The 23788-nt window shown below is 33.7% G+C and overlaps 1 protein-coding gene across 13 annotated transcripts in view; it reads left to right on the top strand.

Annotated features, from left to right (window-relative positions):
* The window catches only part of PHF20L1 (PHD finger protein 20 like 1), a 70823-nt gene that overhangs the window by 14089 nt on the left and 32946 nt on the right, over nucleotides 1-23788 (top strand). For 6 of the 13 annotated variants that reach the window (XM_057737235.1, XM_057737237.1, XM_057737246.1 and 3 more), the window contains 8 exons: nucleotides 3595-3766; nucleotides 3911-3995; nucleotides 7836-7924; nucleotides 8151-8240; nucleotides 12907-13120; nucleotides 13677-13805; nucleotides 19124-19206; nucleotides 22741-22993. In XM_057737235.1, the coding sequence (XP_057593218.1) occupies nucleotides 3595-3766; nucleotides 3911-3995; nucleotides 7836-7924; nucleotides 8151-8240; nucleotides 12907-13120; nucleotides 13677-13805; nucleotides 19124-19206; nucleotides 22741-22993 (1115 nt within the window). The remainder of the gene's footprint in view (nucleotides 1-3594; nucleotides 3767-3910; nucleotides 3996-7835; nucleotides 7925-8150; nucleotides 8241-12906; nucleotides 13121-13676; nucleotides 13806-19123; nucleotides 19207-22740; nucleotides 22994-23788) is intronic. The other 7 variants (XM_057737238.1, XM_057737239.1, XM_057737240.1 and 4 more) reach the window with 7 other exon arrangements.

Raw genomic sequence — 23788 nt, forward strand, 5'->3', positions numbered from 1 at the left:
ATGCCTCAGAATAATATTGCTGTGGTTCAAGATCTAGAGGCATTTGTGAATACATTTGTTCAGAGGTATTGTTGATTACTATGTGTATCAAGGCATTATTACTATGGGCCATCTTGAACAGGGAAATCATTACATTGTATAAAACCATATGTTAAATTGCCATCTTGTGTATTTTATATGTATAGCAAAGATCTTGATGTTAGGATTTTTTTGTAAGGTGTAACTGATAACTAAATTAAGTACAGACTTTTTTATGGATTCCCTGTTTGGATATAATGAGTGAAGGATCGTTTCATTAGTTCAGCATTTCAGAGCACTGGAGTTTGAACCTAGCTAACCAGTCCAGTCTGATGTCCCACTATTCTCCTTCACTTATCTTACTGCTTACCGCGTAGTCTAGCTAGAGGGAGCTGTTTCCTTGAAGTGCCCCGCCAGTCTCTGATAGTGAGGTCCTCATAGACAGAAACCAGTCTTCTTGTCTAAATCCTTCTTGTCTGTCTGATTGCTTAACTCTGAGTCACAAGTGAATATTGATTGAATAAATGAGTAATCCTTTATGTATACATTTTACCTTTGTACCATGTTCATTAGGTCTAAATCCTTGAAGTCCCCCACTGAGACCAACATACATAATGTCTCCCAAGAACCTTCAGTGAATGCTCCAATTTTCTCTGAACTATTATAACATCTTATATAAAAATTTTGTGAAGTCAGCTATACTTCAATGAAAAAAATAAAGTATATTCAAATTACCAAAAAAAAATTTAATGGCAGAGAGAAATCAAAGTCAAAATTAGCCTGAGATTAGCATCCCACTGCTCACTATCTTCAGGGAAAACTAAATTTGTTAGGAAATCTGTTAATGAGAGAATCAACTCTGAAAAAAATTTTGGTTTTCTTTTTAGATACTTTGGTATAATATTGTTATTAACCCCATGCTATATTAAAAGCATAATATCTGGGCCCTTACCTAATAATTGTTATTATATGACCACCTCAATATTCGTGGCTTTTCAGATATGAAAACTTGATACAAAGAAGAAGAAAAAATGTTGTATATACTTACCAGTTTACCATGTATGTTATAATTACTTTGATACAGGCCTCATCCCATTTCTCCTTATAGGCTTTTTGTGCCAGTTAGCTTTGACTTTGAATACTCTTACCAGGTGTATCTTTGGACAGTCTTCAACTGTTAAATGTACCTTGGATGGGTACCAGGATCTAATGAGATAAGGTATATAAAAATCAGCTGATGCTCAGTAAAGAAAGAACATAGGGCCTGACAGATTCATGACTCTCGGTCAGTATTCTGCTGCTTGTCTCTCTCATCTGACTCTAAGCTAAGCTCCTTGAAGATTAAGAGTTATGTTTCCTTTTAACCTACTATTTAATTGTGTACATTTAGGATTTGAAAGAAGCTATAGAGTAAACCTCTTATTTTTTCAAAATCAAAAAGATGTGGTAATAAACACATAAATTAGAAACTTAGAATTGATAGAACTGTTTATAGTAATTGGCTAGTGAATGTTGAAAAATAAACTAAAGGACAACCTTATCTCTAGGCTTCCCTTAATACTATTGACATTTTTTTATGTTTAAAAACCAGAGCAGCAAAAACAAATAAGAGCAACACTGCAGCAGACAAGCATCATAGCATTGATTCTGAGTGGAACCGGCACATCCACCTCAGGGAGTAGGTTAATCCTCTAGGTTTTCTTGTTTTCACGCTTTGCTTGAACAAAACATTTCCTTACCCACACCTATTCCCTCAAAAAGACTAAGAGTAAGATCTAACTTAAAGTTATAATTGGGTTGACAACCTTCTTAGTTCTGAAGAAACTTGAGATTTTCTTCCTTTAACGTCCCTTCTTCATGTTGCTCTTTCCCTAAGGAGCCAGTGTGTCTGTCACTGTGAAGATGCTGGGGGTACAGAGGTGGCCGGAGCAGTTGCTAACATCATGTTCCTTAGATCTCTGGTCTCTCAAGAAATGTTCATAAATACTTTGTGATGAAGGGGTTACATGGTTTGTAATAGTGAATGCTTTATTTCTGTCTTGTTGACAGGACCGAGAAGTCTTTGAGTAGAGAAAACAGTTTATTTAAACCAGTATTTTCCTAGCTTATTTGACCACAGGACCCTTTTTTTGTATCACACGTGTTACTATCTCAAGGGCTGTAAATGCACCACAGCACACAGTTTAGGAACCTGCACAGAGACGATTATGATGAGAATGGTGTGGTGAGAGCACCAGGGAGGGGAGTTGGGAAAGTCTTCACACAAGTGATTACATGTTAAACCAAGCCTTGAGTGATGAGTATACAAAGGAAAGGAAGGGCAGCTTAGTCTAGGCAGAAAGAACAGAATGTACAAAAGCACAGATGTTGGACAGAGCATGGTGTGCTTGAGGGAATTCCAAATAGTTCCGTGCCAGTAGACCGAAGTGAGGAAAGAAGCTACACAGGAGAACGATTTGAGGCCCATGAAATGTATAAAAAGCCTTGAATAGCATGAGTGATCTATGAAACAGGTAGTAATCGGTTCCTGAATTTCAAAGTTAGGTGAGGTCTATTGTGCTTTATATTTAAATTTGTGTTAATAATATAAATTTATATTTTTTCCACAGGGAAAATAAAAAATTGAGATTTAGCAAAAACCAGCAGCAAAAGTATGAGAGAAACTGTATGGCTGAATCATCTACCATGTGCTGCTGCTGAATTCTTAATGTTATTTAATGTTACTTTTAAAAAAACCTTTTAGTCACTGTGAACATTTAATACAGTACATTAGGAATGAGGAGGCATTTTTTTGGCTAAAAGTTTCAAGTTAGCTTATTTTTATTTTGGAATTAATCATAGGAGAATCAGCACACTTGAAGACAGAACAATGTGATGCTGCTTTTATATTTTTAAATTTAAGGTTTAACTGAGTTTTCCCTACCATCATTGATGCTCATTATAAAATATTGGAAAGTATAGAAAAATAGAAAAGGGAAAATACTTTTTTTTTTTGCCATACGGAGGTAAATGTACATGTTGATATTTTTTGCTAGACAAATTTATTTTATATAGTTACAATTCTAGTGAACATAGTACTACTTTTTTATTTTCCTACATTGCAGGTTCTTTGTAAGCATTACATTTAAAGTCTTTATAATATTCCATTCAGTGGATATAGCATTATTTGTATAGACAGTCTTCAGTTTTGTTAACCATATGATTTCTATTTTTTTATTATTAGAAATGTTTTATATATATAATTCCAGAATTGGAATCATTGGGTCAAAAAGTAGGGATACGTTTAAGGCTATTGATACATGTATGTAATCAAATTATTTTCCAAAAGAGCACAATTTATATTATAAATTATATAATTTATATTTCTACTGGGAGAGTATCAAGCTATTTCATTAGGTCTTGAGAACAGTCATTGAAAAGAAAAGACAGACTAAAGCAGACTTTGTTGGTCAGTTTAAAAATACGAATCCATATTGTTTTGTTTGTGGTGTAATAGTGAGCACTGTTTCAGTTAATACTTTGTGTAAATAAATGTAAGAATTTTCTCTTGATATGAAGGCTCTTTTTATTTTTGAGGTATCCATCACGAATTGAAAAAATTGACTATGAGGAGGGCAAGATGTTAGTCCATTTTGAGCGCTGGAGTCATCGTTATGATGAGTGGATTTACTGGGATAGCAATAGATTGCGACCCCTTGAGAGACCTGCATTAAGAAAAGAAGGGCTAAAAGATGAGGAAGATTTCTTTGTAAGTAGCAAGCCTTTCTGTTTGCCAGATATGTGATGATGCAGTTTTAAAAGGGATTCTGTTAAATTTTACAAAAGCCTGTTTTTATTAAGGAAATGCTTATTTATTATACACGATATTGATCTTAAAAGTTGTTTAAAATAGGATTTTAAAGCCGGAGAAGAAGTTCTGGCTCGTTGGACAGACTGTCGCTATTACCCTGCCAAGATTGAGGCGATTAACAAAGAAGGTATGTGCTTGAAATGATCTGAGAAATGGGATTTATAATAAAATTTAACTATGTTTCTAATTTTAATTAATATATGTAATTGTTACATATAGCTGTTTCTACTCTTTGTTTTATACTTTACTCAATGAATCTTCTAATAATATTCTTTTGTAGGAGCATTTAATTTGTTATATATTGTATAGAATAAGGTGATACATAATATCCTACCCAAGTAGACTGCTTAAATTAGTAGAGGTAAATGGTTAGAATTTTTCAGCTTTCAGTTCACAGGCTTATATTATATGCATTTTATTTCTACTTCTCTGTCTCCAGTTTGTTGGCTAAGTTATTTTTATGAACATCTCAACCTGAGTGCTAAAGATGTAGGAAAATTCAAATCCGTTCAACTTGGAAGTGAAACACAGGATAATATTTTCTGACGAAAGCGTACGGAACTTTATCAGTTGATGATTTCCTTTATTGCATCTTTCTCCGTGCCCCTTTTTTATTAATTTTTGTAGAGGATTGAGAATTGGTTTTCCTAATAGCCTTTTGTGGTATCTGATATTAATACGGAGCAAAAGTTACTGAACTTAGAAATGTTGAACGTAACACAGAAGTCAGGTGTGTTAGTGTGGCCTAAAACGAGAGAATCTGTTGGACAGATAATGAATTTTAAAAATTGTAGACTTCCTGTTATATACTGAATTGCAAAGTTAACTTTGACTGTCTTAACAATCTGCAGTGTCAAGACAGACTGCCATGTTAGTATGTTCTCTATATGTAATATTCTCCAGTCTTAGCTTTTTCAATCAAGATATCTTCTGTTCAATTTTCTAATAAAATTTCTTCTCCAACTCTTCCTTTCTGCATTCATGAAAAAAAAAATTGTAGACTGATTAATTTGGAGAGGCACTAGAATTGATATTTAAATTATTTTTGGAAATAAATATTTTTAAACTTCTTATTTAAAATCTCATTTAAAACAGTTGTGAAATACTTGCAAGTATATATTCCAAGTCAGTAATACATTAGTTTTCTATTACAGTTATTTCTTAAACTCGACCACTCATTCATTCTTTTTATTAAAGAAACACATTGAGGGAATTCCCTGGGGGTCCAGTGGTTAGGACTCAGTGCTGTCACTGCCAAGGGCCTAGGTTCAATCCTTGGTCAGGGAACTAAGATCCCACTAGCTGCTTGGCATAGCCAAAAAAGAAAAAAAAGAAACGCATTGAATGGCAACTTCTTTGCAAGAAGGGCATTTAACCTAAGTAACGGGACACTTCCTTTAAACTGTATCTTCACAGCCAAACAAATTAGCTAGAAAAGGAGGGCTGAAAAGGTATGCCATTTTTAAGGAGCTGCAAGTCTTTGATGGGACTGGAGTGAAGAATTCCTTTAAAAGTTGTAGAATAAATAGCAGAGGAGGTGGGAGAGAGAAGCAAGGCTTGGTGTATGAAGTGTCTGTAGTCTTGCTAAAGAATTTGGGTTTTACTTGGAGGCGATGGAAACCATGGAAGGGGTTTAAGCTGAGAATTTACACTAACAACAAACTTGAGAAGAATTAAGAGGTTAGAGAAGATAGAAGAGGAAAACATTTAAAAAAGACATACATTAAAAAATGCTAGGTGTAAAAGAGTAAATCATAGTTGTCTAGCTAGAAATGATGATGTAACTTTACAAAAGCCTTAGTCCAATTTATTGGTTTAATTGAAATAACAAATACGGCTATGAGTTTATTACTAGTCACCTCAGGGACATCTCCGTTAAGTTCGCAGGTTACTTCTCCTTTTCTAGGGGGGCTTTTAAATCACTGTTCACTTAAACTCCTGGAGAGCCCTGTTATGGAGCTCTTACTCCTGTATCTTACTCCCACTGGCTCCCCAGGTGTCTAGCACAGAGTAGGCAGGCAGTAACAATTTTTGGAAGGAAAAGAAGTAATGAATCAGTTTCATTGGATAATAGGATTTACCTAAAAAAACAAAAGAAAGCAAAATTAAACAATGCTCTCTGTTTTCATTAGGAGAGATTTATTTAAATGTACAGAGCTTTGGGACCTTTCTTCCATGCTTAAAACTTCTTTTACAAGTACATATATACACACACATACAACCTGCTTAGAAACTAACCACCTTATTTTTTATCCTATCCTATTTGTCTATCGGCATGTTATATAGAAATTTAAGCTTATATCAGTGGAAGAATGATGTTACTGATTGCAGCCTCTGCCATTTCAGAAGTAGTTTGAGTAAGCCCTTAGTGAAATATTGGCAGATATAATTTGTTTTTAAAAAATTTCCTTGGGAGGTGGAATTTGCTGTTTTTTCTGTATGTCCCACGTGGTGGATGAGCCTTCCCCTGCCCCCTGCCACTATCCCCCCACCCCCAAAAAAGGAAAGAAAAAAGGAAGCCCTCAAAGAGTTTTCTGTTCAGTGCAAAAGCTGAACAAAACTAACAAAACGGAACTTTTAGGTATATGTGATATGTCTAAGAGAAGTTGAAGAGAAGGGACAAATCAGTGTAGGTTGGAGTGGTCAGGGAAGATTTGACGAGCTGATCCTTGAAGAGTGGATTGGAGTTGGGAAAGGAGGAAGGCATCCCAGCAGAGGAAGCAGTGTGAGCAACAGCAGGGAGGGATGAATGCACGGTCTGCATAGGGAAGAGCCTGCTGTCCTCTGCAGTGCCGTGTGAAGAAGGAGGAGGGCGGGGGCAGGAATGATGGGGTGCAAGGGGTTCATGTGGTTTGGCATTCTCACAGTCTTCCCAGATTCTTCACATTCTTGCTCTTCAGCTCATCAGTTGTTTTCATAACTTGGGTTTAGATCTTGATATCTGTGATTTGTACATTACGCTCATTATAGAAAGATATGAAGTCAATGATGTTATTCAAATTACGAAGAAAAGAAAAATCTTTGTACATAGATTTCTTGGCTTTGGTGCCAGTTGTTTATAACGTCTTTCGTAAAGGTCAAGTACCTGTTTACTTGAAGTGGCCACTCTGCCCTCTTTTGTATAGGAAATGACAGAAGAACGTTGGCATTTCCATCAGTTTAAAATCTACATAATTGATATGTTTTCTGATAGTACAGTAAAAGATTTGAAAGCATGGAGTCTGTAACAGAAAGTGAATATGCTCTGAAATAGTCATGTGAACAGAATATTGGATCCTGAAAGTAGGATGGTTTAGTGGAAAAGACAGGGGAATCGGGGGTTTTAGTTAATGGCTGTGCTGCTGCTTAGCTGTCATTGGATGCAGCATTTTGCCTCCCTGGAAGTCAGTGTTCTTATCTGCACGGGAAGACTGTTATGCAGATGATATGTACAGTATTTTCTAGCTGAAAAGCCTGTGAATCTATAATTTTTGTTTGCCAGTTAATTAATATTGCAAAGGAATAATCCTTTTGTGAGAAAATGACTTTTTCCCTATAGCAGATCTTTCTCTCCGTTATTTAGAAACTTTCAAAGAGAGCAAATGACGATTCTTAGAAATATTATATGCTTTTGTAAATAATGATTTTATTTTCTTCAGGTATATTATAGCATACCTGATATGTTATTTAAACATATATTTAAGTTGTTATAAGATAAATTTAAAAATCTTCCAGTAAAAATCAGAATTATATGCAACTAACTTATCAAGATTTAATTTATGTACTTTTTAAGGGAAATGAGAGTTATTTTTACAGGGAAAGAGACAATAAACTCAGTAAACTTGCTGGGGTCCTGAGCAGGGGTGTGTGTTTGCAGTTACTGCAATCACAGGGTGTTATTTCTGTCAGGGTGTTACTTGTTTGATATCAAGTGTTGCTGTAAGATTGAATTATATTTGCTAATGATGCTGACTTGCTCCTATTTCAGGAACATTCACAGTTCAGTTTTATGATGGAGTTATTCGTTGTTTAAAAAGAATGCACATTAAAGCCATGCCCGAGGATGCTAAGGGGCAGGTAAGAGTGTTGAGCATTCCTAGCTACCCACAGGGATGTCTTCTTGAATGGTGACTGATCAAAATATATATATACACATACATATATTTTAAAGTGAACTAATTGTAGGATTATGTGCTGATAGCCCCAAATAGCAGCAAGAAAGAGAAGCTTAGAATGTAAAATAAATTATACACTTGATTTTTGCTTCTTTGGTTGTAGACCTGCTAAAGTTATAGGTCACTAGTTTCTGTTCCAGGTGAAATCCCAGCATCCACTAAGCTGGTGTTGTCCTATCGACCCAGCTGGATCGTGTAACCAGTCTATGGGAAGTGAGGTAAGTGCCTTTTTTTAATTTTGTTTTGTTTTTCCTAGTATAGAGTATCATTTAGAAAGTTAATAAAATTTTATATTGAGTTTCTTATCTTCTTCTTTTCTTCTGTAAGTCATAGTCATTAATCTTCTTTCAAAAGGCGCTTACCTGACACTCTGTAGGCTGTTTCAGGTAGGGCTTTCTGAGTTATATGATGTAAGCAGTGTATTTATTACATGCTTTGTCACTGCTCAAAGCAAGAATGAACGGTAAGCATTTGAAAGAGAATCTGGGATGAAGTTAAAACCATAATTCTATTGGTTGGATATGTTTCCTGAAATACTGGAAAGAAAAGGTGCCAGTAGAAATTTAAAATATTTTCTTTTATGTTCTGCTGTTATTTGGGATTTTCAGCACCTGGACCTACAATTAATTTTAAGAAATTGAAGGTGATCTATAAAAATGTCTAATATGGAAATATGCTACATATTTGTTGCATACCATGCAGTGAAAAATGTCATCCTGAACTGTGTTGAAATCACATGGTCAGTTCCAGTCAAGGGTGTATTTTAGTAGTCTAGAATGTAGACTACTGCAGTTAAAAAAATTATTTTTGATGTTTTCTGAAAAGTGTGAGTGTTTTAAATGACCTGGTTTTCAAAAATTCAGTTTTGAAATCATCAGCTAGCAGAGTTTTTTTTTCCCCCCCCAGTTAATGTGGAAATGCAATTTAAAATGGAAATGCTTTTGATCAGGAAATTGCTTTGTGTCTTCCTGCTTGTAGGTATAAATAAAATGTTCTCTTAAGCATTCAGTGGTGTGAGTCCTTGGTTACTGAGTAGAAAGATTGATTTAAACGTTGGGAATTTAGTTTAATATATACCTGTTTAATTAAAATTCTCAGGGTTTTTGTTTTTTGTTTTTGTTTTTGCTTTAAAACTATTATTTTGCCATTCTAGTCATTCAAATATTTATGAGCTGGCACTAACCTTAAAACTTTATTATTTCCAAAGAGACATTGAGCCAGTTTGGTTTGTGGTAAAATAATAAGTTGTAAAAATTCATTTTTTGGATGTATTGGATGTTTATTTTTAATAAATATCCTAGTTATACCGTGATGTATGTTAACCTTAAAAGCAGTATCAACCTCCTGAAAGAAAATATCAGTAGTATATTTCCTTTAATTTTACATTTTCTTCTTAATTTTTAATTACAAGCACATTCAAAACATTTGTAGAATTGTTTTTTAAAAATGCTCTTATTTTTTGAATGTCATTTTTCCCAATAAGTTTTTGACTTGTTTTCATCTAGGACTATAATAAATCAGGTGTTGTTGGGGCAATGCTAAGAGGATCCACCTTTGCATAGTGTCTTCTAAGTTTTGAGCCCTTTGAGAATCTCTTTATAAAGATATACAGTAAAATTTCTTTTATTAAACCAGCAAAAGATAAGGAATCAAATAAATGCACTGTGGAGATGTTCTTCTCTAAACTTTCTTCAGCTTTTTCTCACTGATCCTTTTTCTTCTTGAGCGTGTGCTGATATAAAATTTACACTGTTAACTTGCTAGGGCTAAAGATTGGCTCATAAGGTCCTTTACTATTTTTAGAACATTTTTTGTATACATTGTTTTATTGGATTCTTAGAGCAAATCCTTTGACATAGGTATAGCTGATATTTCTGTTTCACTGTTGAGGAATTCAGAACTTAGAGAATTAAGTGACTTTACCTAAAATTTCACTCAACCATAGTGTGCAGAGTGACTCTGAACTCGTATCTGATTTCAAACAGTGTTCATTATAGTGCAGTGCTCTGTTTTATGTACAGGAAACTTTGAAACGTATCTTTAGTTCTCATTCATGGAAGGATCACACCACTTATGTATTTATTTATTTTTAAAAGATTTTTTTTGATGTGGAGTATTTTTAAAGTCTTTGTTGAATTTGTTACAATATTGCTTCTGTTTTATGTTTTGGTTTTTTGGCTGCGAGGCATGTGGGATCTTAGCTCCCCAACCAGGGATCGAACCCGCACCCCCTGCATTGGAAGGCGAAGTCTTAACCACTGGACCGCCAGGAAAGTCCCCACACCAGTTATTTTTGATGGTGAATCTTTCCAATTAAAAAATGGAAGAGCAAAATAATGGGAGAATTCTTTAATCACGCAACTGCAGTGATTCCCATGATTAAGTCATGTGGTCAAGAACTGTTTTACCTAAGCTCACTTTTAAAGAGTACAACATGAATCTCTTTCTTCTAGTTTTCTGTTTACTGGAGAGAGAAAACAACTGGGCATGGAGTTTACCCCTGGCATCTTTTAGCATTTCTCTTAGCAGCTTGAAATTTTCCTTGCAACGTGGAACCCAGAATTAAATGCCCTGTTTTTAATAAGACTGCAAAAGTATGATCTCTGCTGAATTTAGCACTTTCCTTTGCTTGTCTGTTTTAGTTAGCTCTTGTTTTTCTCTCTGCTTTGTTGATGGCGCTCTATAAGTTGTTTTCATTGGTGTTGCTTTTTTCCTTCTACTTAAATGTTAGTCTCAAAGCTCTACTTAGCCATAATACTCGTCACCCAGATTGCTCCTTGACTTTAAGCCCCTCTTCCCTATTAGTGTACACTTTGCCACACCTTTGTTTAATGGTTTTCCTTTTGCTTGGAACATCCATTTCCTTTTCTTTGCCTTTTTCCCTAGCAAATTCCTACTTCAGGGTTCAAATTATCTATCATTTTTCCTGAAGCCTTCCACTAGTCTTTCTCTTCAGGAAAATTTTGTTGTTTTCCCATAATATTTTGTTTATTCTCTACTGTCTCTCCTGTCACATTGTCTTATAGTTAAGGAATTGACAGGCAAATAAAATTATGGGCAGGACTAAAAAAGGAGGTGGTTGTAAGTAAAACTTGGGTTGGACAGTACTGGTGTATCTGGTGTCCTTTGCATGTTTTTACAAACTAGAGATGTAAAATTTTATTTCACAACTTTGTGTAATTCACTTTCTAACAAGACATGCATTGGGGACAGAGTTTAAAATACAGGGAAATCTAGATCTTGGGTGTCTTCCAGGCAGGAGCAAAGATGTGGTCATTCCAGGCCAGTGGGTTCCTGGAGTATTCAGATAGCATCTTCTATCAGCTTAGCATATTTCCTGGCCTGTGTAATAGGGTACTCAGAAAATTGGTGAATGAATGTGTTAGGTGCAGTCGCACAGTGTTTTCAGTTCATTTCAGTCGTGGCGGAGAGAGAGGCATAGATTTTGTTCATTTGCTTTTAAGGGCTTATTGTTTTTAGCACGTATTTTCAAGACTGAGCAGCCATCAACTTGAATTGCTTAATGGCTTGTGTTTATTAATGTAACCCATGAATTAAATGCGTTCGATATTGTGAAATTGTTTGTAGTTGCTTGGACTAAGAATTTAAAGTATTGCGCATTTTGGTTGAATCTGAAATGGTGGTCTGTTTGATAACTTAGTGGCACCAGTCATCAGTCAAAGTTTAACTGTGTAGAGATACTATAAATGTTTTAAAAAAAATCTTTTTGATTGTGAAAATTTAAATGTTAGTACCACTTCTTTCCATCTTTCCATAATTATTACAATACACGTTTTTAGTTAAAAGTAAACCAGTAACAATTATTTAGCCACAAACTAAAACATTTAACATAGCAAATATAAAATATTTGTCTCTCAGAAGAATGGTAACTAATAACAGATTCAGGAGGTTGTAGAGGGAGGGAAATTACAATGGAGCCTGACACTGTGTACTTTACCTTGGTCAAGTAGCTCTTTTTTCTTTTACTAGTGTTATTAAGCTGTTATAAATTGGTATCCAAACTTTAAAAATAGTAAAATCATACTTTGATTTCTATGAAATTGAGTGATACGTTGTTCCTAATAAGGAACAGTAATTTGCTCAGTGGGAATATAGTTGTCCCTTGTTATCTGCAAGGGGTTGGTTCCAGGACCCTCACGGGTACCAAAATCTGTAGTTGCTCAAATCCCTGATGTAAAATGGCATCATATTGCATATAACCTATTCACATCCTCCCAGGTCATTTCTAGATTACTTACAATACCTAATACAATAGAAAAGCTGTGTAAGTAGTTGTAAATACAGTGTAAATGCTATGTAAATAGTTGCCATAGCATGGCAAATTCATTTTGCTTTTTGGAACTTTCTGGAATTTTCTTTTCCAAATATTTTTAACCTGCAGTTAGTTGAATCCATGGGTGTAGAACCCAAGGATAGGGCAGGCTGACTGTACATTTCTTTTAATCTTTGCAGAATTGCAACATAAGCTTTTTTTTTTCTTATTGCTATTATGATGTTACATTACAGAAAAGAAACATAATTCAACATTTAAACCCTAAAGTACTAAGGTGGAGGGCCATGTAATATTCCACATTTGTCTTAGGTTTTCTTATATTTCAGATTTTATTCCATCAAAAGAATATTTATTATTGAATATTTCCCCATTTTATGTAAGGTCATATAACCAATTACATTATTAAATTTGATAATCTACCATGTTGATGATCTACCTTGTAAATGTAGTTAATTTGATTTTTACGCATATGTGTGTGTGTGTGTGAGTGAAAGTAGCTTTGAAAATGTTACACATGTTTTTACTCATTAGTGTAATTAAATTTTAATTTATTTTTAATGCTTCACATGTTTTGTGTTTTTCCTTTGGAGGATTGGATAGCTTTAGTCAAAGCAGCTGCTGCAGCTGCAGCCAAGAATAAAACAGGGAACAAACCTCGAACCAGCGCTAACAGCAATAAAGATAAAGAGAAAGATGAGAGAAAATGGTTTAAAGTACCTTCAAAAAAGGAAGAAACTTCAACGTCTATAGCCACACCAGAAGCTGAGAAGAAGGAAGATCTGCCCACATCTAGTGAAACATTTGGTACAAAATATATTCTTACATTTACTCCCTATGGCAGTGGTAAACTCATGTAGCGAATAAGTCAAATCCTTTGGCTACCTGTAATTTGAACATATAGTGAAATTACTAGGCTTTTTTCCCTAACCTAATATGATGGTTAACTTTTTTAGCATCTTACAGATCTGAAGATTAATGGTCTAATATGGGTATTTGATAATGGATACCCTCAATGTTCTTGAATGGAAATAAGTTGAGATTTTGATTTGTAACTTCTTGGGTAGTAGGTTTGGGGATTTCTTTTGTGTGGTTTTTTTATTTGTTTGTTTTGTTTTCTTTAACCTTTAAAATGCTTCTGCATGTATTTCAATGTATAATATGGAAAAAGCAATAAGTCATTCCTAAAGTATAACTGCTTAATAATTTTTTTATTTCTAATATATTGGTCTGGAGAGATTTGTGTTTTTTAAAGTTCTGTGTCAAGCACTAGATTAAAAAAATTAAGTGCAAAGCTTTTTTTACTATTTTGTTATTTTAAAAAAATTCTAGATAAACTCTCATATATGTATTCTATTAAAAGTAGGACTTCATGTAGAGAACGTTCCAAAGATGGTCTTTCCACAGCCAGAGAGCACATTATCAAACAAGAGGAAAAATAATCAAGGCAACTCATTTCAGGCAAAGAGAGCTCGACTTAACAAGATTACTGGTAAACTACAATGATTCTTTTTGGGGGGGAATGGAGGGTTTGATTTTACAGTATTTTTTTTTTTAATAAAAGAAAATGTATCTTTTGGTTTAGTGTAGCAAACTGGTTAATAAGAAAGACACTTGCTTTGTTTCTTCAAGGTCATCACCTTAAAATACCACAGGCTTTTTCTACTGTGAAATGTGAAAAATATCACACACCTTCTACCTACCTCACAGGGATGTTGTGAGGATCCACGGGATCAGATGTTATAAAATTCCGCAGTTTTAAAATCACTTTGGTGGCAGGAGTAGTTTCTCTCAGAACTGAATTATCTGCTTTTGTCAGCTTGTTGGTGACATGATGTCTGAGGTCCTAAATATTATACAAACATTCTTTCTCTTGACTGGTCTCCTTAAGGATGGTACCATATGTGGTTGGAAAGATGAATACTGGATTAAATTCAGCTCCTGAATCTGTTAATTCCCAATGTAAAATTTCTTCTACAAGTTTTTAAAATTTCTGTCCTTATCTTAAGGTTGGTCTCTAGAATTTTGGCTTATTTCTCTTTGCTTGTTGTAATTTAGGAAGTAGAATACCAGAATGATGAAAAATGCTAGAAATTGTAGCCTGGTTAGTATACACAGAAGAAGGGGCCAGTCATACTAAGCCCTACACTTCCAAGGCTTATTCAGCCTAATGATTCTAGTCTTTAAAAGAAACTGTAAGTATATTTAATTTTTCTGAGTATATGTTATAAAAGGGGAGCTAAAATATTTTAATTAATATTCAGTTATATGCTCTTATTTTAAGGACATGATTTTTAGTGCCTTTGGCCTAATAAAGCTATGTAAATCCTTGTTGACATTCTTTTAAATAATTTGAAAAAGCTTAGCTTCATTGTCAGATCCAAGAATAAATGTAAATTAAACATTTTGACCATTTTCTAAAGTGTAAGCCCACTGAAAGATGACTTTGCGGCTGAGGATTCTTTAGAACCACTGTTTTATTATAGTATTCATCTAAATGATTATAATTGGTTTTAACAGGTGAGAATATATATTCTTTCCATTTGTTAATATTATTTTTGTGCCTTTCTCTGATAGAGGATATATTTGGCCCCAGGACAGGAGATATTTCTCATCAATTTACCCATTCCCATTCCACCTTTTCCTTAGAAACTATTAGCTTTGGAGAAAGCCAAAATGTTATCCTAGTGATTATTAGGATGGCAACTTGAGACTTCAGTTTTGTCTTAGAATACTGGAACCCAGAGCTCTGTACTTTGGAATAGTACTTCTGACTGCTGTGATACCAAGATTGAAACAGCTTTATTGGGGGAGCCAAGATCAAGGAAGATGGAAGTGACACTGACGCTACAACTGCCAGCTTACCAGCATCGTGGTTTTTCCTACAGTCGGGATAATCTGATTTTAGTTTCAGTCAGTATACGCTTACATGTGTCTTACTGAGAAATTCAAGTTCACCATTTAAAGAAGTAAAGTAAGAAAACAGCTCAGTCCACAATGATGCAGTATCTCCGCATGGCCTTGGAAAGACAGTAGCGGGAGAAACCATTTTACCATGTACCTCAAGGAAGTTCTGATACTGGTTGCTTTAATAATGCCCTGTGCCTTCTGTGGAGGGACTTTGTCTTCACTTCCTCTTGGGAATCTCAAATCAACAAGTAATAGTTTTGGCAGCAGTAGAAAGGCATAGGATTTTATGAATGTTATGATCTTTTCTCTTTATTTACTCAGAAGTTGTGTGTTAATTTTTTAATAGTTCATCTCTGCATCTATTTCTGATTTCATGTTACAACTATATCATGCAACAAGATGGTAGATATTTTAAGATTGTCTTTGATGATTGAAACTCAGGCTTACCTCTGTGCAGTAAATTTCATTTGTAGACTGTAAAAAGAGATGAGAACTAATATGAAATAGCAGTTTTGTTATGAAATTATGGTATATATTTAAAATTTATCAAGCTCACTTATATGTCTTTTTATCCCTTTACGACTGAGAGGAACAGGCTGGTAACATGGCAGCATCTCAACCTGCTCTGATGTATTTCCCCCCCACACTATTTTATTTATTTTTTAAATAGTTCTAACAGGAAGTAAGTGGACCACCTGCCAGATACATTTAATTCATGTATTTATTCACTCTCTTGCTGTTTCTTCCCCATATATATACATCCCAAAGAGATTCCAAACCTGATTTCTATATAGGGAATGGTATAGGATAGCTTTCTTCAAAATTTTCAAATAAGTAGACACTGAAATTATTGTTGCACAGTATATATATGTTCTTCCAGAATCTTATTTTTCATTATGTCATGTGCCTTATTGATGATTATATACTTTATGCATACTGATTTAGAACAAACAATTTTACAAAGATAATCGAGTTGATACTTTGGGGTGGAGTTGCAAGTAAACTGCAAGCAAATTTGAGTAGATTTTAAAATACAGATTGTCAGGGAGTAAAAGAAGAAACATCAGCAGTTGGTTCATGGTCTGTTTGTAACAGTTCTAGGAGTTCCTAGACGTTTAGCCAGTTTAAGCCAGTTTGTACAGCTTAAGGTATTTAAAAAATAATTTAAAAAACCCAGAGATTTGAATTGGCCAGTAATATGTTATTGATAATACTATCCAGGCTATTTGGTTCTTAATCTCAGCAAGAATATTATGTTTTGGAATCCCTGGATGAAAAATAGACCATGAATTTAACCACATTGCTCTTTCTTTCTTCCCCATTACCATTCCAGGATGCTCTGGCCTCTACTCTTGTTTATTTCCGTTGGCAGTGAGAGACCACCTGTATATTTTATAGCTGAAGTAGAGAATTGAGAAATTATCACTTTGTGGGTGGGACTCATAAAAATTTATATTCTACTTCCACCTGATATTTAAATAATTTCTTGAAACCACATAACACATTCTGTTAAGATATTTACTCTATAGATATCTTATTTGGACGAGGACTTGTTAGTAATATATTGACAATTAACACATATATGCAAATAATTAAATTAATTTAACACATTTGCAAATAACTAAAATTAATTTCATTTGTATTTATTTCCCTCCAATTAATTCTTCTCATTTTTGAAGGTTATTACCTTTCTCCCCAGAATGTTAGCTGGTCCTGATAACAGATTTTGAACTGCTTCTTAGGGCAGCAGTAGTCAGAGTCCTTCTCAAGGGCATATAAAAACTTTTTGTTCCTTTCTTATTTACATTTGTTACCTCTTTAGTTGCACATAAAGTATGAAAACCTTTTTACTGATCATATTTGAAGCTTTTGAATTCACTAGCTACCAAGTATTGTATTTTCTAACCTAAGTTTAAGTAGTTTTTACTAAATGCCCCATTGCTTTCATAAGAACATTACAAAGCTTTATTTTCCTTTCATAGACCATTAGGTGGGAATTGCTTTTAATTAATTGAGTCTATAATATCCTAAGTTCACATAGTATGGCTGAATTATTTTGTTTCTTTTAAAACTTCTAGTACCTTATTTTTAATTTTTTAGTTTGTGATCTATTTCATCTGTTTATGTGATTTAAAAATATTTCCACCACCTAGATGGAAGGAAACAAAAAAATGTAAAGTATGTTTAGTTGCTTGAATAACAAATACTTGTTCTCTTTGAATACTGCTTAGAAGTAGGGCCTCTACTCAGTTCCCTGCAAAAGAAGAACCTAATTTCCAAATTGTTTTTCTTTTTCTTTTTTAGTAGTATTGAATCTCAAAAATATTAGCTAGAGAAGACAAACCTAGTGAATGCAGTTTTAAATGTTAAAGAAATATTCTGTGCTACGTCTTTTTTAGTTATCTAAAAACGTGTTCAAAAATTATATTAATATAGTTAGGATTGAATTTACGGTTTAGAAGCTATTTTTGTAAAATTACTTATACATTGAGTCTTTTTTCCTCCATTTAAACCTGCAGTTAATACTTTGTGGGACTTGAACAATATGGATTACCTCAAACTGCCATTTTAATACCAGTCATCGCTGCACCAAAATCATTGTTTTATTCTCAGCCTTTGCTGTTTTGAATTATGATGCTGAGTTACAGATAGTCAACTTTATTATCTAATAACGGAAAAGTGCTTTTTAGCTGATTTAACACTTGGCTCTAGTACTGCTTTGAGAATACAGTTTTAGTATTTGAATTTCTACTTGGATTACTTAACATCTTTGAGATTGTTACCTGAAAAAGTCAAGAGATGTTGCCACAGGGATAGCTCAAAGTTATGTGGCATTTTGGGGCAACTTTTTTCTCCTGTTGAATATGCTGTAGACAGCTTTAAAATAAGTGGTGTAATTGCTGAAGTCAGTTTATTATTATGTTGTCGATTGTTAAACATGCTTCCTTTGAAGCCAGGGTTTTGTGTGCCCGACTTTGAAATGACATAAAAATGATTTTTGGTGACCTTTTATGTGCGTGGTGGCCATAAGAAGAAACAAGTATATATGAGGGTTATCAGTTTGGCTCTATTGAGGGTACCTATCTGGTGCTTAGCAAAGACTCTTGACTAAGTAAATGCCTTTAATTTCTAAATTAAAGCAGAGTTTTAATGTCTTGTGAAGTTAATAACATGGGCTCCAGATAAAATATTGTCTTCTAAAATTGAGAATTAATGGTATACGTTGGAGAAAACTGGAACTCGCAGTTTATTTTTTAATTGTATAATGAGGCTATAATATTAAGTAAGTTCAAACATTGTGGGAAGGATCTGTACTCTTTTTCCATTAACATAAAATGGATCCATCCGTGATTTCATCACTTTTGCAACAACGTAAGCTACAACTGGGTATAGAAACAAACCTGTGAACTTAGGTTAAAAGATCCAAGTGAAATAAAACATTGGGAGTATTTTTGTAGCTAATAATACAACAACAGTCTTATTTTACATTCCAGATGTTTGGAAGGGTTTCTCGTATCTTAATATTAGTCCACATTTTCTTTTAGTTTTATAGACAAAGTGTAAAGTATTAACAATCTAAGCAATCTTAGGTTTTGGACATTAAACCATAGAAATTTAAATGTGTATAGAATAAATGTGTATGTGTGTGATTTTTTTTTAAAGAATTTTTTAGGTAATTTTTTTATTTTAAAAACTAATCGTATAAGCAACTCGCAGTTCTAATTCAGCCCCTTGAGTCATTATTAAGGGTGTTTGTATTTTTGACAAGTAAACTTGTAAGAGTATTTACTTTCTATAAAAATGTATAGGTGATTTCAACTGCTAAAATTTTTGAGAAGTTAATTAGTGTGAAAGTCAATATTTTTTCTAATAAGCAATTTCTGTACAATTTTTCTCAAGGTTTGTTGGCATCCAAAGCTGTTGGGGTGGATGGTGCTGAAAAAAAGGAAGACTACAATGAAACGGCTCCAATGCTGGAGCAGGTATGAAATGGTAGCATTTGATTTTTTTCAAGGTTCCCAACTGGAATGATCATGGAGCTATAATATCCACATGATTGAAATTGACCTTTTGATCAGATACGGGAATAGGAAGCTAATTAATTGATGATATATTTTTAACTCTGCCTTCTCCAAGGTATACAGATAAACTACAGACTTCATTAGTGTTTATTTTCAATAGGCTGGCATTGAAGCCTCTGTCTCCCAACAGTTGAAGACCTGGAGACAGGCATCCCAGGATATAGGCTTCTAGCTGGGTCACCTTTAACTAGCTTACAGAAAGACCCTTACACAAATACTTTTCATTTGTGAGTTAAAACAGGGTTTTTTGACATCTAGTAAAGCTTCTTTTGTAAGAAGTTTCTTTTATATTGTAACAATTGGTGTTGTTAGACGGACTGTGTTTTATGAATTGATCAATGAGCCATACATTTTTGCTAGGATGTATATTTTAATAACTACAAAAAAAATTTTAAAAAACTATTAAGGGTCTGTCTTTAAACCACCTAATAGAGGAATTTAAAAGTGAAGGTTGCAGTTGCTAGATTTTGCCTTGGCCACCTTCAGATTCCCACAATACCTGTATATAATGGACTGTGCATGCTTTTCCATTCTCTAAGGGCTTACCTTCTTGGGCACTGTAAGACTATAAGAACACAGTAATAGCCATAACTGGATTTCCTTGGTTCTCCTGTTTTAAAATCTGAGCCTTAATGTAGTTTTAATATATCCTTTTTGTATTATTTTGATTTCTTTATTAGTAGCCTAATAAAGAAGACTTTAAAATGAGTACCTTTTGCTCTTCTCTATATGCGTTTTAAAAAATAGTCCAAATTTAATTGATATTGTATTGAGTTTTTCAGGGTTATTTTAGGCCTGATTTGATAACAGTGCATTGTTTTGGTGCCTCCATTTATGTTGTATTAAATCAGTGATCTTTTAAATGATTACTATGTCAGCAAGTCATACCTTCTGATTTTCTGTGGTCATCAAACGGTTAAGTCTTAGCCGTTATTGTCAGTATATCAACCAAATTTTAAGTGACTTTTTTTACTGTGTATTACTATATTCTACGTCCCAGATATAATGATATTTTGTATTTTCACCACTGTTTATGGTATTCTCAGAATGCAATAAATCAGGGACTTGGGTAATAAAATGTTTCTGGAAAATTCATTACAATGTCAATCTTTCATTATGCACAATCCTGCTGAGATGAATGTGATTGTGAAAATTATTTATTATATGTGCAAATTAGTGTAGAGGGCAGTGCCCATTTCAGAGAGAAGTACAGAAAACAACATTTTGAAACTGAACTTAAAAAAAAAAAGAAGTAACTCGGCTGTCTATTTACATAAATTAAAAAAAAAACTTAAGAATCCTTGCCAGTTTTGTAACAGAGACCAATAATCATTACTGAAAACTTTGTAAATTATTTTAGATTTTTAAGGAACAGAAGAATGCTGTTCCCCCCTTTTTTGTCATTCAGGTTGATTTCAATGTGAAATGTTTTGTAACCAAACTCTTAGTTAATTTTTATGCTAAGTGTTTGCCCTGTTTCAAAGTTAAAAAGCCGAGTTATAAAAGTCTTCATTACATCTTAGTTGGTATCAACAATAGACTTGAAGGAGAGATATTGAATGTCACTAACCTCTGTTGCCCTAATGAGTAAAATAATGCCACTCATGACATAGGTTTATAACAGGCCTAAGGCCAAAACTTACTGTGCTAAGGGATTTATTTATTTACATTAAAAAAATACTCAAAACTCTGTGGTCTTGAGCCCCAGTTCTCAGATTATTAATTATAGATTATTTAATTGTATTAGGGAATTGTCATGTTATATTTACTTTTGGATAAAACATGCATTAGATACATAATTCAGTAAGTTTTTAAAAAATGTTAATTTGTCCTGTTTAGAAGTTAAGCACCTTATCAAGATATTAATTTAAGTATTAAAATCTTGTTTTATAACTTTGTAACTTGGGAGTGATGGATGCTGTAGTGATGTCTCACACATCTGTGAAGGTGAACAATAAAAATGTTTATTTACAAGTAATGGCTCTAATCACTTTTCTGGCAACACCTTTTATGATAAGCTTAGGAATCCTTTCCATATGTGGAGTTTTTTTTCCAAATGATTAATCTGCACTTACACACATGTGTAATGAATAAATTCAAGAATAGAAATGATCACAACTGAATGAGTGAGACGCTTGACACCAGCCCTTTTATGTGGTGTGTCCAACGTGCCATCTGCAGCACAGTCAGTGGTGCCGTACTTAATACTGAATATTCCCTTTTTTCCCACCAAAATTTGAGCGCCTTGTATTTTAGTGGGGACAGAAGGCTATTTGGTCCCCAGACAGTGATCTTTCATATTCCAGAGAACTGCAGACTGCAGACCTGATGGTCATCCCTCACAAAAGATATGGAAGTAACAAGGTTTCTTGGGGACAGGCATGTTGTTCGTAGAGCTAGCAATTTGAGTCTTGATAGAGGCCCATCTTAGTAGAGTGGTGTTTTTTTTTTAAAGTGTATCTTGTACTTTGCTCTCAGATACATATATCAAAAAGAGATGCAGTATAGGCATTCTAACACTATAGATTACAAATCCATCCAATGTGGTTTGTACTCTGTTGTCTTTGGACACATTCACATATAGTTGTACATACATAGGACATTTTACTGCCAAATGAATGAAGATATTCTTTACGAAAGAACTGACAAAGTTCTAATTTTTTTTTAAAAGTATCAGTTGGCAGGAAGAAGGTAAAAATTCTCATCTAAGAATGCGACGTATTTTGTTTTTAAATCCAATGTTTTTAACTTACACTTGGTTTTACTCCCTTGTTTTTTCTTTTGTTGTTGTTGCTTGTTTTGTATTGTTTTTTAGTCTTTTAACTCTGTATTGCTGGTGGCTTTGATTTCATGATGCATTATGCTTATGAAACTCTAGCTTTCAGCACTAAAATGAGTTAAAGATAATGTTTCGTTAATTTGGTCATTGTTTTCCTGTTGAGATCTTTCTTTAAAGGGAAATTGTCTACTTAAACCTCTGCACTGAACTCAGTAAAGAAAATTATTCTATGAAAACATCTGAAAGAAGTTTAAATGTATTCCTCTCATGCTCTAAACCTTGAAAATGCTCTTTCTTTACCTAATTATTATTAATGTCATTGGTAATTAGGGTTGCAAAAGAGGTATATTTTAACTTAATACTGAACATATTTGTTCAGTAAGATAACATTTTATATTCTGAGAATATTATAAATAATACATTTTAAAAAACCCCTAATTTAGACTACAAGTGGACAGCATCCCTTTAAAGACAGCCTATTCAACTTTTAGTTAATAATTTGTGGGGTTCTTTTTGGTTTTTCATTTGTAATAGAAATGTTATATGTTGCTTAACAATGTTTTTGGATACTAAAGTTGCTTAACAATCAAAATAGAAAACAAGAACAAAAATGAAGAAACCAAAATAAAAATATCAATTTTTTATTATTTATTCAGGCGATTTCACCTAAACCTCAAAGTCAGAAAAAAAATGAAGCTGACATTAGCAGTTCTGCCAACACTCAGAAACCTGCACTGTTATCCTCAACTTTGTCTTCAGGGAAGGCTCGCAGCAAGAAATGCAAACATGAATCTGGAGATTCTTCTGGGTGTATAAAACCCCCTAAATCACCACTTTCCCCAGAATTAATACAAGTCGAGGATTTGACGCTTGTATCTCAGCTTTCTTCTTCAATGCTAAATAAAACTAGTGAGCACAGATTTTTAAAAAATAGTTACTTATCCGATAAGATACATTAAAAACAGTTTGGTTGTAGTTATATTGTATTTTTATGAAGTTGCATTTTAAAAATTCAAACCTAAGTGAATATGATAGGGAAGACTTGAAACTACTTCAGGGGCAAAAATCATATACATTTCTGACTGATGTATTGTACAGAGGTACAGTGATTGTACTGCTGGTTAAGAAACCTTAGCATTTAATAACCAAAATTCCACTGTAGCTTGACTCTCCTTCAACTAATAATCCAAGCACAATGAGAGGCCTGATTCATTACAAAAAAAACAAAACAAAACAAACCATTATGAGATACAAAAAGACCCATGGTGGATGCTTTCCTGAACTCCTAAGACTTTTCTTATGGATAGATTTAGTTATTGTCCCCAGTTGTCTGTTCCCCCTTCTTTAATACATGTTATTTAGTTCTTATTCTAGGATTTAGAGTGCAAACTTCAGTTTAATCTTACTAATGAAAGAAGAATATTGCTTCCTTGACCTTATTTTTAAAGATTTTATTGTTTCAATACCGCTAATCTTTCAAGAATGAATTTAGTCTTTTTTAAATAGCCTTTCAACATGGGTTTGGATATATATATAAGACAAGATTTGTGTTGACCCTGTGTTTCTCATATTTTAGTATTCTAAGCTAGAGACATATGAAAAATAATTACCTGAGAAGTCACTGGGTGAAAGATAATCTTGCCGTTTATACAGCGAATGAATTAGTAACCTGATTATTAAGTGAATATGACGCACTTCCTTATG

This window comes from Hippopotamus amphibius, chromosome 5, assembly GCF_030028045.1.
Source record: "Hippopotamus amphibius kiboko isolate mHipAmp2 chromosome 5, mHipAmp2.hap2, whole genome shotgun sequence".
NCBI classification, from domain to species: Eukaryota; Metazoa; Chordata; class Mammalia; order Artiodactyla; family Hippopotamidae; genus Hippopotamus; species Hippopotamus amphibius.